Consider the following 18,664-nt stretch of genomic DNA (forward strand, 5'->3'; position numbering starts at 1 on the left):
GGATGCAGAAGGGGCGTACATAGAAGGAGAACAGATTTAAACTGCACTTAGTATAATGAAACATCATTGCTGTAGTGTCGCCAAACAGTCTCTCTCGGCGAGCCAGGTCCCTTAAGACTCTGTTAGCGTGGGATCTTTTTTCTGTGTCCTTTTTTATTTATTTTTTTGCAGAAAATGTGTCTTCGTTGCAATGCGATGTAACTAGGACACAGCAGTAGACTGTGATGATTAATTTGATATGTGACACTTGTATATCACTTGTAATTTGATATGCGACATTTACGTTGTGTTTCATATACAGATTCAAGGTGATTTTGTAGGCGATATCGCTAATTTTTACCTTCCTGAGCAATAGCGTTTACAATATCGCCCAGTGTGTATGCTGCTGATGACGGCAGATGTGCACAACAGGGGGTCGTTAACACCCCCCTCTGTCGTCTGTACATGCAGCTCAATCTGACGATATCGTTAGATGCTGCATGTTTGGGCTGGCCACGGCATGACATCACAATATCGCACAGTGTGTATGCACAGTCGGCGGCCTGGGAGGGAAAACACTAGGCATTATCGCTCCTGGAGCCAGTCGTCTAGTATGTATGGGCCACTATATAGTAAGGCAAAATGCAGATATCGTATAACTTGGACAACTAGGAATGTCCTCTTATTTATAAGTAGATAATAATAGTATAATAGTTTGGGTCATTTAATGACTGTTGTTATTTTGAAGTGACACTTAAATGACTTGTCTTACTTGCAGCTGCTTGTTCGGCTCTGGCATACCACCATGAGAGCAGGAAGGTGTTTGTGGGACTGGATAGTGGAGCCATTGTGGTGAGTATGTGTCATGGAGTTTTTCATATTCCATAGATACCTACAACAATCGGAAGAAATCTATAATGAGCAGTACTTGCAGGGTAATTAGTGTTTCTCCGGACTAAACACAATCCGAGTTATTCAGTAGGACAATGCACAACTGAATATAGGCATGCATTAGAAGTAATGTTAGTCAGGGCTCACATCAAGAGAGGAATGTTGGTTGTCCAAGACTTTATCTATTCTGTTTCTATAGAATCGTTTCTTAAACATAAGAAACCTTTTCTTATAAAAAGCAGATTTTGTTTCCCTGTAACTTTATTGCCTCTCGAGGTTATACTTGGCCTTAGGGGAGTCAATCAGTTTGCTGGCTGTCAGGATTCCGGCGGCCAGGAAAGCGACGCCGCTTTCGGGATATTGACAGTGGCATCCCATCCGCCAGGATTACATTTGTATTCCGGCCTTAGAATTCTGCTGTTTTCAAATAAGAAGTCTGATTTATTAATGATTGTATGTGAGAATGTAATGTTACTTTTTACAGTACTATGGTCTCTCAGACACCATCTGAACTGAGCGCCTCTATATAGGATCTTTCAACTTTCTCCTATAGAGATGGTGCTTACAGAAAGCAGACTTGTGCCTCACGACTTCATTATTTGTTTTCTACAACAGCCATGTACAGGAGCTCAGTGATGATGAAGGGTAAAGCTTGTGATCTGTCAGAGTATCAGCTGTCACGGGGTGGGCAGCCCCCAATCCTAAGCAAGAGAAATCTTTTAATTTAATAGATAAAAAAACAGCCAATCAGATGCATGCTTTTTAACTTGAACTAGGTAAATAAAAATGAATTTCTGATTAGTTTCTGTGATTCTGTATGCAGTGTTTGAAACTGTGACCTGTAAAGTTCTGTAATGTCTTGCCCACTACAGGTTGAGTATCCCTTATCCAAAATGCTTGGGACCAGACGTATTTTGGATATAAGTACATACCATAATGAAATGTCATGGCGATGGGACCTAAATCTTAGCACAGAATGCATTTATGGTTCATACACACCTCATACACACAGCCTGGAGGTCATTTTAGCCAATATTTTTTATAACTTTGTGCATTAAACAAAGTGTGTGTACATTCACACAATTCATTTATGTTTCATATACACCTTATACACACAACCTGAAGATCATTTAATACAATATTTTTAACAACTTTGTGTATTAAACAAAGTTTGTGTACATTGAGCCATCAAAAAACAAAGGTTTCACTATCTCAGTCTCATTCAAAAAAGTCCATATTTCGGAATATTCCGTATTTCGGACTATTTGGAAATGGGATACTCAACCTGTATTACATTATGTAAGTAGTAAGAGGGGGTGTAGGCAGATCTTTTAAACCTCTTTCTGTTGTTGTGTGTCTGCGAGCCTAGTATACCACGATAGTGATTTAGGGGTCTATTTACTAAGCCTTGGATGGAGATAAAGTCGCTGGAGATACAGTACCAGCCAATCAGCCACTAACTGCTATGCCACAGGCTGTGTTTGAAAAATGACAGTTAGGAGCCGATTGGCTGGTACTTTATCTCCAGCGACCTTATCTCCAGCCAAGGCTTAGTAAATAGACCCCTTAGTCTGTGTGTGAGGATAGGATCCATAGTGATCATCTACATGCCTTGAATACTGTATGTGTTGCAAATACATTTTATCTACATCTTTAATTCCACACTTCATACTGCACAAAGAACGTTCTTAGTCTAATAGAATTAATCTTGCTGGATAGCATTCACTCTATTTCCAGTCTCTCTTTACAGCAGCATTTTTTGAGGACATGTTTTACATCCTGAAAGCATTGATGCCCACTGTCCCCTTGTGAAATACAGACATTTACTTTTGTGGGCTTTATTAAAAATGATTTAGAGGTAGTTATTAGAATAATTGTAAAACTGAGTCCTAGAGCCATGACTCCACACAGTAAGGCATAATAAACGTTGATCTTTCTGTACGTTTCTTCATTCTCTAGGAGTTTCTGATCTCCGATGACTTCAACAAAATGAACTTTGTGAAGACATACCCAGGTAATGTGTCTGTGTAATATTATCCTTGTTCACTCATTCACTCTGTGTCTTTCAGCAAATACTGTATAACCACTTCTGCTTACTCCTTACAGCTCATCAAAGCCGGGTGACAGAGGTCGTTTTCTCTCCAGGCCCCGAATGGGTGATCAGCACTGGGCATGATAAATTTATCACCTGGATGTGCACCCAGAGTGGGTCCTTGGTGGGGAGACACGCTTTCTCCTCCTGGGCATCCTGCCTCCAGTATCCTTATTTATTAATTTGTGTAATAGAGAAATATGGGGTAATGCCTGAGATAGATCTTGCCCAGTGGATCCCAGACGTAGTCCTCAAGGCACCCCAACAGTCCAGGTTTAGGTACATCTGTGCTTAAGCACAGATGGTATAACCAAATTGACTGAGGTGCTAATTAAGTCACCTGTGCTTAAGCATGGATATACCTAAAACCTGCACTGTTTGGGTGCGTTGAGGACCATGTTTGGGAACCACTGATCTAGCCAATAACTGATATTATTGTTGTGCACATGTTTATTAAAGATGACATATATAACATTTCTATAGCTCTGCGGCATGCTCTGTAGAATATTGGAGATTCGTTTGCCCCGTCTCCCATCACCCATGAGGCCAGATATAGTACTGTAGATGTACTACTGTATAATACATAAATACTGGCACTGACATGCTCCCTTCCTGATAGGCAGCTACAGAGCAGAGAGAGCCATCCTCAATCTCTTCCCTCCCCATATGAATGGTATGAAAGAGTATATTTTTTTATACACTCTTAAGGCATAATAGCTGGTGAATTGGGCAATACATAAAATATCTGTTGCTAAAATATGGTTTTTATGATGACAACTGGTTGAAGGAGTGGAAAGGTTTGGTACTCCTCCTATTGCCTTTATTTATTGATTATTATTACATTAAATCCTGTACAATCTTGACATTTTATAGTAACTTACACCTCAGTACTTGAGGAGTTTGACTAGACCAGTTAGTATTTTGAGATCATGTTCCTTGAGGTTAGTTGAGAAACCAGTGATTTGCTCCAGTTCATTCTAGTACCATAATCCTCAAACCAAAGGGATCATTGAGACATAGAAGAGTGTCATCCATATATAATGCGTTGTATTCTGTAAGGTAACCCATCTACAGTCTTGGTGCGGTGGCATACACAAATAATAAAGGCTAAGGTTTCAATAGCAATAACAACAAAAAACAGGACACCTGCAATCCAGGGAAAGCCATCCACCGGAACCATTACATATTTTATATAAAGTCTTTTCCAAAGCCCAGTATCCCCTCCATCAGCTAAGGGAACACCGTACACTCCGTCCTAAGAATCGAACCCCTCGCTGCATCTAGGGCAGGGGTGGGCAACCTTTGGCCATCCAGCTGGTGTTGAACTACACATACCAGCATGCCTTGCTACAGTTTTGCCTAAGGGTCCCCATCCCCGATCTAGGGAGAGTTTTATTTTTGTTCCTGAGTGGTTGGGGGGTGGGGGTGGGGGGGTGGGATCGCATATAGGTTATAGGGGCTGATGCAGAGCATAAACAGGGCATTTGTTGCTTAAAATAAATGTGCACAGAGAACTATGTGTATACTCCTGTGTGTGGTGTGTACGCATCTCACAATGTTAATAGCTGTCACCACCCGTGCGCACTCACACTTAGATGCAAAAAATACACCTCCAGGCGTATTTTCACTTACGTCTAACTCCGGATGGCCCACAGTGGCGTTGAGACGCTCTCATTGAACTGTGCTTATTTAAGTGCATTTCATTATAGTCTTGGGGGTGAATGTAATAGGCTGGTTTTGCCTTGTTAATGATTGCTGCTTTAAAAATACGTCCATTCTCAGCTGACCTTCTGCATACTCAGACCCTATTACATATACTTCCAACTCTGCTTCTTCATTCATAAGTGTAGTCGATTCCAATATGCATATGACGCCTGTTCAACCACACATCAGCCCCCTAATGCTTATTGCGTGTAACTTGCTTGGCTTGCAGCTGCTTGCGTTGCATTGCATGTATTTAAGGCACCAATTTTGTATCTGTTTTGATCAAGGAAATATGTTTAACCCATATACTTTTTTATTAGGTTTAGGAAAACCACATTAAAATATCTGACGAGGTGTCCATTTTATTCCACTGGGACAAAAATATCCACTCCCACAATCCCCTACCCACATACGCACACCGAAAAAGAAAAAACCCAAAGAAACAAAAGAAAACCTATTGAGGATTACCCTGTGTCTATATATGAATAATATGACTGTGATGGCTGTAGTAGAGCTAGGTCTGAACAGATCTGCTTATACCCTGTAGTGTGTGTGTGACACGCAGTTCCTCTTCCCCCGCCTTCGGTATCCTTAGTCAGTGATATGCTGATAAACTATGTCCTTACAACCGGGAATAAGGAGATAGGGATGACCCTATGAGTAAAATGCGCTCTGCAGGAAGTCATTGAGTAGTTTATATCAGAGTTGGCTGTTTTATAATGTGCATGCTTTTATCTCTTAAGTTTTTTCAGAGCACTTGTCATAGAGAAAACTTTGCTTAGCTTAATGTGGCTAATCCAGAGGGATATTTTGTAAAAAAAAAAAAAAAATTGACTGCAAATATTGGCTTTTTAGAAACAATTTGTCAAACACACAAACAGTTCATATATTTTCCACGAGAGGATGCAGCAAATGTGCCTAATTTTCAAACACATCTTGGAGACTCAACACACAGGCAAACACTGTGGTAAATATTCTCTGGCAAGTTACTACATCCTATGTGTATGGGAATTGTTAATGAAAAACAAGATACTGGTACAATCTTTATAACAAGAGTTCTTTCTCATTCATCTGGGGGACACTGCTCGCCATGGGTTGCTTGAGGGCACCAAAGGAGCTGGCACTCAATACAAACTATAGCTGCTAAGACAGAAGGAGCTCCTTCCCTATGCAACCCTTGGTCTTCAGTACAACTTTAAAAGAAGTCCAAAACCAAGGGTCTGCAACAGAGAATAAATGGCAAAACTGGAAAAAGCAAAGAAAGGACATGCGTAAGGTTGCCGTGTCCCCCAGATGTAATCAGAGAAAAGGATTTAACAGAAAGTGGAGAAAATCCCATTATATATCCGTATTACACACCTGTTTTTAGGTTCATTATAAAATGTATAACACATGAAAATCATTGTCATGTCTTTAAAGTGATGCGTTTTGCGGTACCAGAGGAAATGAATAGTGCTGCTTGGGGACTATGGGGTGGACTGTGCCGTTACACAAAGCACCCTGCATTGACATTGGTTACTAGTGCTGACTGCTTATCGTTCAATGATCTCTATTCGTCAAAGAAAGCATAGTGCACTTTATGGTCCAGTTGTCTTTGTGGTAACAGATCTGTTAGGACCTTTTAGTTTTTTATTATGCCTAGAAAATTGTGCATGCTTGGGAAGCTACGGTGCTATTAATTGGCGTTTACAGCTCCCCTGCTTGGTATCTCTCATTCCACAATCTAAGTCCTGGAATATCTGGGAATGGTAGTGTGGTCAGTATTTTTTTTTTTTTTCTCTTACATCCTGGGGGATACTGGGATTCCATTTAGTACCATGGGATATAGACAGGTCAACTTGGAGCCATGGGCACTATAAAAGTTTTTGAAAATGTGTGCTGGCTCCTCCCTCTCGGCCCCTCCTACCAGACTCCGTTTAGAAAATGTTCCCGGAGGGAGCCGGTCACATATCTGGAAGCTCCTGAAGAGTTTTCTGCATTTTATTTTAAAGTTTATTTTCAGGCAGGACTGGATGGCACCAGCCTGCCTACTTTGTGAGACTTAGGGGGTGGAAAATGTCCCAACCCCACTAAGGGTTGATGGTCCCGTTCCCCGCTGACGGGACACTAGCTCCTGAGGGAACTATTCGCAAGCCCAACCACGTGCGTACATTCCCACAGCACTCCGCCACCCCTATCAGAGCCAGAAAAAAGAAGAGTGGTGAATACTAAGCCGGCGTACCAGATAGCGGGCCGCCGGCCATTATGGCTGCATAAGGGTACGTAGACGCACAGCTTCTACACGGGGCGGAATGAGTCTCCTTAGTACACTGAGCGTACACAGTACCCAGACTGGCAATACAGGTTTGAAAGGGGGCTTACTCCATTTTATGTACACAGACACATAAAGCCAGTATAAAGAAGAGCGAGAAGACCGTGCGCCATTGAAGGTGCGGGACTTCACTATGAGCGGATCCAGCAGCACACAGGCTCAATTTTACCCTACTGCAGCTACGCTGACTACAGGGATGCGCAAATCCTCCGGAGAGCCTCCAGATTACTGCAGCGGTACCAGGGGGTCATAGCAGGGGGGAGCGTTATACTAGTGTACTAAGTCCCTAATCTGGGTACTTAGCCTGCGACCCGGCTAAGCTTGACATTAGCGATAAGGGTGCCATGTGCTGGTTCTATCCTCTCTCTGTGTCTCTCGGGAAGGACTCTTTGTGGGTTAATTGTGCTTTTAACCTTTTCCTGTGTATGTGTTGTCACTGCTGCAGTATGTCAGGCAAAGAGTGTGTTTCATGTAAGGCACAGTGTTCCTCTTCTCCAGGGGGTTCACTAGTGTATACTCAGTGTAGTATCCCTTCTCAGGCTAGTGGGGCGCAGCCAGCATGGCTGGACTCCATTAGGGGGATGATTTCCACCATCTCTACTAAATTATCTCGTAATGAGAAAAAGACGCAATACTTAAGACAGTCTATGGCTGAGTTTATGAAATAGGACTCGGCGTCTCTGCCATCTACCATTTGTCCGCAAAAACGTACTTTGGCCCATAGCCTGCATTCTTACTCTGATAATGAAGGGTCAGAAATGGAGGAAGGTGAGGTGGACATAAAGGTAGGGGAGGGTACTCTGTCGCAGGGTGTAGAGGCTCTCAAATATTCTATCAGAGAAGTCCTAAATATCCCTGATAAGCCACTTTTCCCGTATCAAAGGAACTAAATACCCTGTTTGAAGAACCGTGGGTTAATCCAGATAAGAAATTTGATATTCTTAGGCGGTTATCATCTTTTCCTTTTCCTCCTGAGGATAGGGAAAAATGGGAAAATCCACTGATAATGGATATATCAGTCTCCAGGCTCTCACGTAAAATAGTATTACCTGTTCCTGTTGCAGCCTTCCTAAAAGATAAAGCTGATTGTAAGATTGAGACTACACTAAAATGTTTGTATACAGCTGCAGGGGTGGCCCAGAGACCCACTATAGCATGTGGGTGGATTACTTGAGCCATTGCTAAATGGTCTGGTAATTTAATTGAGGGGTTAGACACCTTCCCTCAAGAGGAAATTGTGTTACTCCCGCAGCACATACAAGACTGCAAACTTTATGGTAGAAGCCATTAAAGAGAGGTTTGCTTAATGCACGCACTACAGCTATGGCAGTGTATTGCGCAGGGAATTATGGCTACGTCAGTGGACTGCTGACGCGGACTCCAAAAAAGGTGTGGAAGGCCTTATTTGACGATGAACTCGACAAGTGGATCTCGCAAGCTACTGCGGGTAAGTCCACTTATCTACCTTCTGCAGCTCCGCTAGCCAGGAAGGCCTACTCGGGACCCAATTTACAGTTCTTTCGGACTGCCAAATTTAGGGGCAAGGCCAAAGGTTCTTCTACCGCTGCTAGAGGTAAACCAGGCAAACCAGCGACTGCTGGTTCACAGGAACAGAGCTCAGGCTCTGCCTCCTCAAAACTCTCTGCATGACAGTGGACCGCATGCCTGGGAGACAGGCAGGTGGGAGTCCAGCTACAAATCTGCAGTCAGACCTGGACAAGATCTTGCCAGGAACCCTGGGTCATAGACCTTGTATCCCAGGGCTACAGGCTGGAGTTCCAGGATATCTTGCCTCACAGATTCTTCAAATCAGGCTTACCAGTTTCACAAGAAGCAAGAGTAACCTTACAAGAAGTCATGCAAAAACTGTTACAGACCCAGGTCATTGTTCCAGTTCCACCTCATCTACAAAACAAGGGATACTATTCCAGCTTGTTTGTAGTTCCGAAACCGGACGGTTCGGTAAGACCGATTCTGAATCTCAAATCCTTGTACCCATACTTACGAGTTTTCAATATTGAGTCTTTGAGAGCAGTGATCTCAGGTCTGGAAGAGGGGGAATTCCTATAGTCTCTGGATGTCAAGGATGCGTACCTTCACATTCCGATCTGGCCGCCTCATCAGGCTTATCTACGGTTTGCACTGCAGGACTGTCACTACCAGTTTCAGGCCCTGCTATTTGGTCTCTCCACAGCACCGAGGCTGTTTACCAAAGTGATGGCAGAGATGATGATGATACTCCGCAGACGGCGAGTAAATGTAATTCCTTACCTGGACGATCTTCTGATAAAGGCTGCATCCAGGGAGCGGTTGTTGGAGAACATTGGTCTCACAACCAGATTACTCCTGGATCATGGGTGGTTTCTGAACCTACCAAAAACTCACCTAGAACCAATGCAGGAGCTTCATTTCCTGGGAATGGTACTGGACACAGAGTCTCAGAAAGTGTTCCTGCCCTTGGAAAAGGCAATGGTGATCCAGTCGATGGTGCGGGCTGTCTTGAAGCCGACTCGAATCTCAGTACATCTGTGCATTTGCCTTCTGGGGAAAATGGTAGCTTCTTACGAAGCAATTCAGTACAGAAGGTTTCATGCAAGGGCCTTCCAGCTGGATCTGATGGACAAATGGTCCGGATCGCATCTTCACATGCATCAGCAGATTCGTCTGTCGCCAAAAGCCAGGATCTCCCTCCAGTGGTGGCTACAAACTTCTCACCTAGTGGAGGGTTGAAGGTTCGGGCCACAAGGGTCTGTACTTTGACTACTTTTGTTCAACATTTTCATCAACGACCTAACAGTAGGTATAGAGAGCATGGTGTCAATTTTCGCAGACGATACCAAATTGTGTAAGGTTATAAATACGGAGGGGGATGCTGAGTCTCTTCAGAACAACTTAATTAAACTGGAAGCATGGGCAGCAAAATAGAGAATGAGATTCAACACAGACAAGTGTAAGGTAATGCACTGTGGGGCCAAGACCAGAAATTACACCTACATACTAAATGGGGTAATACTAGGGGATTCTGTACTGGAAAAAGACTTAGGAGTTCACATAGATAACAAATTAAGCAGCAGTACCCAAAGTAGGAGTGCAGTAAAGAAGGCTAATAAGATATTAGCATGCATAAAACGAGGAATTGATGCAAGGGATGAGAGTATTATAATCCCATTATATAAATTACTAGTGAGGCCACATATTGAATACTGTGTGCAATTTTGGGCACCATATTACAAAAAGGATATCCTGGAGCTAGAAAAGGTTCAGAGGCGGGCGACCAAACTAATCAAGGGCATGGAGACGCTGGAATACGAGGAAAGGCTTGCAAGGCTAGGCATGTTTACATTGGAAAAGAGGAGACTAAGAGGGGACATGATCAACCTCTACAAATATACAAGGGGTCAATACACAGAGCTCGGGAGGGACCTGTTTTCTATAAGATCAGCACAGAGGACACGTGGTCACTTGCTTAGGTTAGAGGAGAGGAGTTTCCGCACATTGAGGCAAAAAGGTTTTTTCACAGTAAGGACAATACGCGTTTGGCATTCCCTGCCTGAGACAGTAGTAACAGCGGACTCAGTCAACACCTTTAAGAATGGGTTAGATAAATTCCTATTGGATAAAGATATTCAGGGTTATGGTGCGTAGGCATGCATTATAGTTAATATAACTAGTCATGTCATATAAAAAATAACTAGCCCTATAATAAGACTGCATAGGAGACCACAAATAGGTTGAACTCGATGGACAATTGTCTTTTTTTCAACCTTAGTTACTATGTTACTAGAATTGGATTCTGCTTACCACAGACGCAAGTCTCAGAGGTTGGGGGAAGTTGGGGTTGCAGTTTTAAGGAATGTGGTCAAGTCAGGAAATCATTCTTCCAATAAACATCCTGGAACTCAGGGCTATCTACAGCGCCCTTCTGCAGGCTTCATCTGTTCTTCAGAATCAGGCCATTCGGGTTCAGTCGGACAATGTGACAGCGGTGTCTTACATCAACCGACAGGGCGGAACGAAAAGCAGGGCCGCAATGTCAGAGGTGTCAAGAATTCTCCTCTGGGCAGAACACGTGGCATTGTCGGCAATCTTCATTCTGGGAGTAGACAACTGGGAAGCAGACTTCCTCAGCAGACACGACATGCACCCGGGGGAATGGGGCCTCCACCCGGAGGTGTTCCAGTGGCTGACACGTTGGTGGGTTTATCCACAAATCGACATAATGGCCTCTCGACTCAACAAGAAGCTCAAGCGGTATTGTTCCAGGTCGAGGGACCCACAAGCTGTAGCGTTCGACGCCCTGACAACGCCGTGGTTCTACCAGCTGGTGTATGTGTTTCCTCCCATTCTTCTGATCCCAAGAGTTCTCAAAAGAATAAAAAGGGAAAGAGTTCAAGCAATTCTCATTGCTCCGGACTGACCGCAAAGGGCCTGGTATGCGGATCTTCTTGATGCTTATCAAAGATCCGTGACCTCTGCCTCTTCGAGAGGATATTCTGCAACAGGACCCCTTCGTCTATCAAGACTTACTGCGGCTACATTTGACGGCATGGAAGTTGAATGGCTGATTCTAGCCAGGAGAGGGATTCCTGACAAGGTTATCCTGACTATGATCCAAGCCAGGAAGGGGACAACGTCAAAACATTACCATCATATCTGGAAGAAATATGTCTCTTGGTGTGAGAGCAGACAATATTCTACGGTGGACTTTCATCTGGGACGTTTCCCGCTTTTTCTGCAGGCCTCGTCTATTTTCTTTCAGAAACAATTGACTTCCCTCCCTGAGGTTCAGACGTTCTTGAAAGGTGTTCTTCACGTCCAACCTCCCTTTGTGCCTCCAACGGCACCTTGGGATCTCAATTTGGTTCTGACTTTCCTCCAATCGGACTGGTTTGAACACTTACAGGAGGTAGACGTAAAGTATCTTACGTGGAAGACCGTCACGCTGTTGGCCTTGGCTTCAGCAAGGCACGTGTCGGAGCCTAGGGCGTTGTCTCACAAGAGCCTCTACTTGATTTTCCATGAGGACAGGGCTAAACTCAGGATTCGTCAGCAATTCCTTCCTAAGGTGGTGTCGGCATTTCAGCCCAACCAGCCAATTGTCATCCTGGTTGTTACTGACACCTCTGCTACTTCAAAGTTTTTTTGGATGTTGTACGGGCTTTGAAGGTATATGTAAAGCGAACTGCTCGTCACAGGAAATTGGACTTGCTGTTCGTTTTATATGCCGCCAGCAAGATTGGGTGTCCTACTTCAAAGCAGTCAATTGCTCGCTGGATCAGGCTCACTTTCCAGCATGCTTATTCCACGGCAGGCTTGCCGATTTCAAAATCTGTACAGGCCCACTCTACTAGGTTGGTGGGTTCCTCTTGGGCGGCTGCCCGGGGTGTCTCGGCTTTACAGCTCTGCTGAGCAGCTACTTGTTTGGGTTCTAACATGTTTGCTAAATTTTACAAGTTTGATACCTTGGCTTCTGAGGACCTTCAGTTTGGTCAGTCAGTTCTGCTGGAACCTCAGCACTCTCCCACTTGGTTTGGGAGCTTTGGTATTTCCCCATGGTACTAAATGGATTCCCAGTATCCCCTAGGACGTAAAAGAAAATAGGAGTTTAATTGCCTACCTGTAAATCCTTTTCTCTGAGTCCATAGGGGATACTGGGTGCCCGCCCGGTGCTTTGTTCTTCCTGCATAGTTACTTGTTTAACTATTACTGTTTGGTTCAGCTGTAGCTGTTCCGGTTTTCAAGTTTGGTTAATATGGCTTTCCTCTTGTTCTGGTTGTGCTGGTTCGAAATCTCGCCACTTTCCTTATCTATTTCCTTATCTATATCCTTCTCTCAAAGTATGTCCGTTTCCTCGGGCACAGTTTCCTAGACTGAGTCTGGTAGGATTGGCATAGAGGGAGGAGCCAGCACATGTTATCAAACTTCTATAGTGCCCATGGCTCCAAGTGGACCCGTCTATACCCCATGGTACTAAATGGATTCCCAGTATACCCTACGGATTACGAGAAAATGATTTACCGGTAGGTAATTAAAATCCTTTTTTTTTTTTTTTCCTCTGTAGCCTTTTACTTTATTCACAAGATTCTGAAAATACAATATGGGTCATACAGTGTTTGACTACCCCATACATCTGTTAGAGAAATCATTTGGGTCTTATGGTGACTGGGATTCCTTCTCCATGACGAAAGGTCTATGTGACCAAGGTTTGAGACTACTTCTTCTCTCCCGTGATCTTTGTATCAGACCAGATGATCCTTAACAAGCTCTTGCACAGGTATGATGAAGACACAAGATACGCCTTTGTTGGAGATTTCTCTGGGCAGGTTACACTCTTGAAGCTGGACAAGAGTGGCTGCACAGTTATCTCTACACTTAAAGGACACGAAGGTAAATACTGATTGAACCCTTTTCATTGTTTGGCCTCCACTACATGGTCGCACAGTGCAGGTCCATCTCGAAGCAGCTCAAGTTAACCTGTGCCTTTTATGTACATGCCCTGCTGTAAATCGGAATCCGAGCCGTCAGTAGACATTGTAGCACCCTGGTGCGAAAAAGAGAGCACGGCTGTCCGTTCCCACTCCCATATCTGCTGGCCTGGGACCAAAATATAGTTTTACTATTTGTGTGTGTGTGTGTATACACATTTTAAATATCTACAGCATATGAGAGTCTGAGTGGGCTGGAAAATGAGTGAGCGGTTTATCCACTTCCCTGACACGGATCAGATGGTGTACACTCAGACTGCCACCCACACTAGGACAGTATAACACGCCAAAGGATGTTATTCAAAGGAAGTGCAGTGGTCTGATGAAAAATAAGGAGCATTTGACAGGGCCACATATACCAAAATGGGACCGTCCAGGTCAGTAGTTTCTCTGTTTTCAGCTGGCATGCATTAGTACCCCTGATACATATGCAGACATCCTAACCGGAGCATGCTATGTAACCATTCTTGCAGTTTAATTGCACCCATTCACATTGTGCATTCACTCAGGCTGGAGTGGACTCCTTCAGCACAACATTGCATCACCCTACAGGTTCGAAGCCAACAGATTGTGACTGGAGGAGCATTCCTCTGAGTTTAGCAGGTGTGGATCATTAGAAACATGGAATTTGACAGCAGATAAAAACCACTTGGCCCATCTAGTCTGACCCTTTTTTACCATATTTTTACCTCAACCTTATTTGATCATAATTTCTTTGTAAGAATATCCTGATGTCTTATGTCATTAGATCTACACTGAAAAGGTCTACAGTCAATAGGTTGACCACTAATGCTGGACAGGGTCAAAAGGTCGACATGGAAATGGTCTACACAAATGTTTTATTTCTCTTACGTCCTAGAGGATGCTGGGGACTCCGTAAGGACCATGGGGTATAGACTGGCTCCGCAGGAGATAGGGCACCTAAAAAGAACTTTGACTATGGGTGTGCACTGGCTCCTCCCTCTATGCCCCTCCTCCAGACCTCAGTTAGATTCTGTGCCCAGAGGAGAAAGGGTACACTGCAGAGAGCTCTCCAGAGCTTTCTGTTGAAAAATAATTTTGTTAGGTTTTTTTATTTTCAGGGAGTCCTGTTGGCAACAGGCTCCCTGCATCGTGGGACTGAGGAGAGAGAAGCAGGGCTGGCTTTACGGTTGGGCTCTGTTTCTAGGCTACTGGACACCATTAGCTCCAGAGGGTGTCGGAACACAGGTCTCACCTGCGGTTCGTCCCGGAGCCGCGCCGCCGTCCTCCTCACAGATGCCGAAGATAGAAGCCGGGTGAGTATGAGAAGGCAGAAGACATCAGGCGGCAGAAGACATCAGATCTTCATGAGGTAAAGCGCGCAGCGGTAAGCTGCGCGCCATTGCTCCCACTATACACACACAGAGCAGCACTGAAGGGTGCAGGGCGCAGGGGGGGGGGCGCCCTGGGCAGCAATATTCCTCACTTCTGGGCATGTTAAGATGGATTAGGCTGCGGAGGCAGTAAATCCAAGAATCCCCCGCCATTTTAATAAAATAAGCACTGGGACCGAAGCCCGCCGTCGGGTGGGCGGGGCTTGATCCTCAGCACTAACCAGCGCCATTTTCTCCACAGAGGCTGCATGCTGAACGCTGGCTCCCTGGTCTCTCCCCTGCTGAACTTCACAGGCTGGAAAAAAGAGGAGGGGGGCACATTGGCGACACAGTGAGTGGGAATTGGAATATTATTATATAAAAAAAGCGCTATCTGGTCATTTTTTCCCCACAGTGTTATTAAGCGCTGGGTGTGTGCTGGCATACTCTCTCTGTCTCTCCTCAGGGCTTGGTTGGGGTTTTGTCCCATTGTAGGTTAATCCCCTGTGTGTGTGGGGTGTCGGTACGTGGTGTCGACATGTCTGAAGCGGAAGGCTTCTCCAAGGAGGAGGTGGAGCAAATGAGTGGTGTGTCCCCGTCGGTTGTGCCGACTCCGGAATGGATGGACATGTGGTATATGTTGAATGCAAGTGTGGCATCTTTACATAAAAGGCTTGATAAGGATGAATTAAGGGGACATTAGGGGGTCAATCCTCGGATTGGACCGACTCACAGGGCCCGTCGGGGTCTCAAAAGCGTCCCTTAACACGACACTACTACCGACACGGATTCTGATTCCAGTGTCTACTATGACGAAGTAAAATTGCAACCTAGGGTGACTAAAAAAATTCAGTGTATGATTGTGGCAATAAGGGATGTGTTGCATATTGAGGATGAACCCTCGGTCCCCGACACAAGGGTACACATGTTTAAGGAAAAGAAACAGATTATTAATTTTCCCACATCTCCTGAATTAAATGAATTCTTTGGAAAAGCTTGGGAGACTCCGGAAAAGAGACCGCAGATCCCCAAAAGAATTTATATGGCATACCCCTTCCCTAAGCAGGACAGGGAGATTTGGGAATCACCCCCCACTGTGGACAAGGCCCTGACGCGCTTATCCAAGAAAGTGGCGCTACCGTCTCCTGACACAGCGGCCCTTAAGGACCCTGCAGATCGCAGGCAAGAAACTACCTTAAAGTGTATTTATTCTCATACGGGGGCTGTGTTAAGACCGACAATTGCGTCGGCATGGGTGTGTAGCGCAATTGCAGCTTGGACAGATGAGCTGACAGATCAAGTTGATAATATGGATAAGGATACTATATTCTTAACTCTAGCCCATATTAAAGACGCAGTTTTATTTATGAGGGATGCTCAAAGGAACATTGGACTGCTAGCTTCTAGGGCCAATGTCATGTCTATCTCGGCGAGAAGATCCTTATGGACTCGCCAATGGACGGGTGATGCGGATTCCAAAAAACATATGGAAGTACTACCCTATAAGGGTGAGGTATTGTTTGGGGATGGGCTGACGGACCTGGTTTCCACAGCTACAGCAGGTAAATCAAATTTTTTACCATATATTCCCCAACAGCAAAAGAAAGTAACACCCTATCAGATGCAGTCCTTTCGGTCGCACAAGTCCAGAAGAGGTCGGGGATCCTCTTTTCTCCCCAGAGGTAAGGGCAGAGGCAAAAGAGCACCTGCTTCGGCAGGTGCCCAGGACCAAAAGTCTTCCCCGGCTGCTCCAAAACCCACAGCATGACGCTGGGGCTCCCCTGAGGGAGTCCGCACCGGTGGGGGCACGTCTTCGACTTTTCAGTCAGACCTGGGTCAGATCAGACCTGAATCCCTGGGTGTTGGAAATAGTTTCCCAGGGGTACAAATTGGAATTCGAGGAGGTGCCCCCGCGCCGATTTTTCAAATCGGCCATACCAGCTTCCACATCGGAAAGGGATGTAGTGTTAGCTGCAATTCAAACGCTGTGTATACAGCAAGTGATAATCAAGGTTCCCCTGCACCAGCAGGGAAGAGGTTACTACTCAACCCTATATGTGGTCCCGAAACCGGACGGTTCGGTCAGACCTATTTTGAATCTGAAATCCCTAAACCTGTACATAAAAAGTTTCAAATTCAAAATGGAATCACTCAGAGCGATAATAGCCAACATGGAGGAGGGGGAGTTTATGGTGCCTCTGGACATAAAGGATGCGTACCTTCATGTCCCCATATATACCCCCCATCAGGAATACCTGAGATTTGCTGTACAGGATTGTCATTACCAATTTCAGACGTTGCCGTTTGGACTTTCCACGTCCCCGAGGATTTTCACCAAGATAATGGCGGAAATGATGGTGGTCCTGCGCAAGCATGGAGTCACAATTATCCCATACTTGGACGATCTCCTGATAAAAGCGAGATCAAGGGAGAAATTGCTGAGCAGTGTGGCGCTCTCTCTGAGAGTGCTCCAGCAACACGGTTGGATTTTAAATCTACCGAAGTCACAGTTGATTCCAACAACTCGACTGCCGTTCCTAGGTATGATACTGGATACGGAACAAGTGAAGGTCTTCCTCCCAATAGAGAGAGCCCAGGACATCCAGAACATGGTCAGAGACCTGCTAAAACCGAAAAGGGTGTCAGTTCACCAATGCACTCGAGTTCTGGGAAAAATGGTGGCGGCCTACGAGGCCATTCTCTTCGGAAAGTTCCATGCAAGGACTTTCCAATGGGACCTTCTGGACAAGTGGTCCGGGTCCCATCTGCACTTACATCGGAAAATAACTCTGTCCCCAGGGCCCAGAGTGTCTCTCCTGTGGTGGTTGCAAAGTGCTCACCTGCTGGAGGGTCGCCGGTTCAGAATTCAGGACTGGATCCTGGTTACCACGGACGCGAGCCTCCGAGGATGGGGAGCGGACACACAGGGAGAAAATTTTCAGGGACTATGGCCCTCATTCCGAGTTGTTCGCTCGCAAGGCGATTTTAGCAGAGTTACACACGCTAAGCTGCCGCCTACTGGGAGTGAATCTTAGCTTCTTAAAATTGCGAACGATGTATTCGCAATATTGCGATTACAAACTACTTAGCAGTTTCAGAGTAGCTTCAGACTTACTCGGCATCTGCGATCAGTTCAGTGCTTGTCGTTCCTGGTTTGACATCATAAACACACCCAGCGTTCGCCCAGACACTCCCCCGTTTCTCCAGCCACTCCCGCGTTTTTTCCGGAAACGGTAGCGTTTTTATCCACACGCCCATAAAACGCTGTGTTTCCGCCCAGTAACACCCATTTCCTGTCAATCACACTACGATCGCCGGAGCGAAGAAAAAGCCGTGAGTAAAAAAACTATCTTCATAGCAAAATTACTTGGCGCAGTCGCAGTGCGAACATTGCGCATGCGTACTAAGCAGAAAAACGCTGCGATGCGAAGAAAATTACCGAGCGAACGACTCGGAATGAGGGCCTTTGGTCAGACCAGGAGTCCTGTCTACACATCAATGTGTTGGAACTCAGGGCTATTTTACAACGGCCTTCGACAAGTGAAGAGTCTTCTTCGAAACCTACCGGTTCTGATTCAATCGGACAATGTCACAGCAGTGGCTCATGTGAACCGCCAAGGCGGGACAAGAAGCAGAGTCGCGATGGCGGAAGCCACCAGGATTCTTCGCTGGGCGGAAAATCATGTAAGCGCTCTGTCGGCTGTCTTCATTCCGGGAGTGGACAACTGGGAAGCAGACTTCCTCAGCAGACACGATCTCCATCCAGGAGAGTGGGGACTTCATCAAGAAGTCTTTACAGACTTAACACGTCTTTGGGGAACTCCTCAAATAGACATGATGGCGTCACGCCTCAACAAAAAGCTTTGGA

General features: G+C 45.3%; 1 protein-coding gene across 1 annotated transcript in view; it reads left to right on the plus strand.

The window, feature by feature from the left end:
- The window catches only part of WDFY1 (WD repeat and FYVE domain containing 1), a 108,655-nt gene that overhangs the window by 43,752 nt on the left and 46,239 nt on the right, over positions 1–18,664 (plus strand). The window contains exons 3-6 of the mRNA XM_063915896.1: positions 758–831; positions 2,830–2,884; positions 2,977–3,127; positions 13,252–13,364. Coding sequence (XP_063771966.1) covers positions 758–831; positions 2,830–2,884; positions 2,977–3,127; positions 13,252–13,364 — 393 coding nt within the window. The remainder of the gene's footprint in view (positions 1–757; positions 832–2,829; positions 2,885–2,976; positions 3,128–13,251; positions 13,365–18,664) is intronic.

Source organism: Pseudophryne corroboree, chromosome 4, assembly GCF_028390025.1.
Source record: "Pseudophryne corroboree isolate aPseCor3 chromosome 4, aPseCor3.hap2, whole genome shotgun sequence".
Lineage (NCBI taxonomy): Eukaryota > Metazoa > Chordata > Amphibia > Anura > Myobatrachidae > Pseudophryne > Pseudophryne corroboree.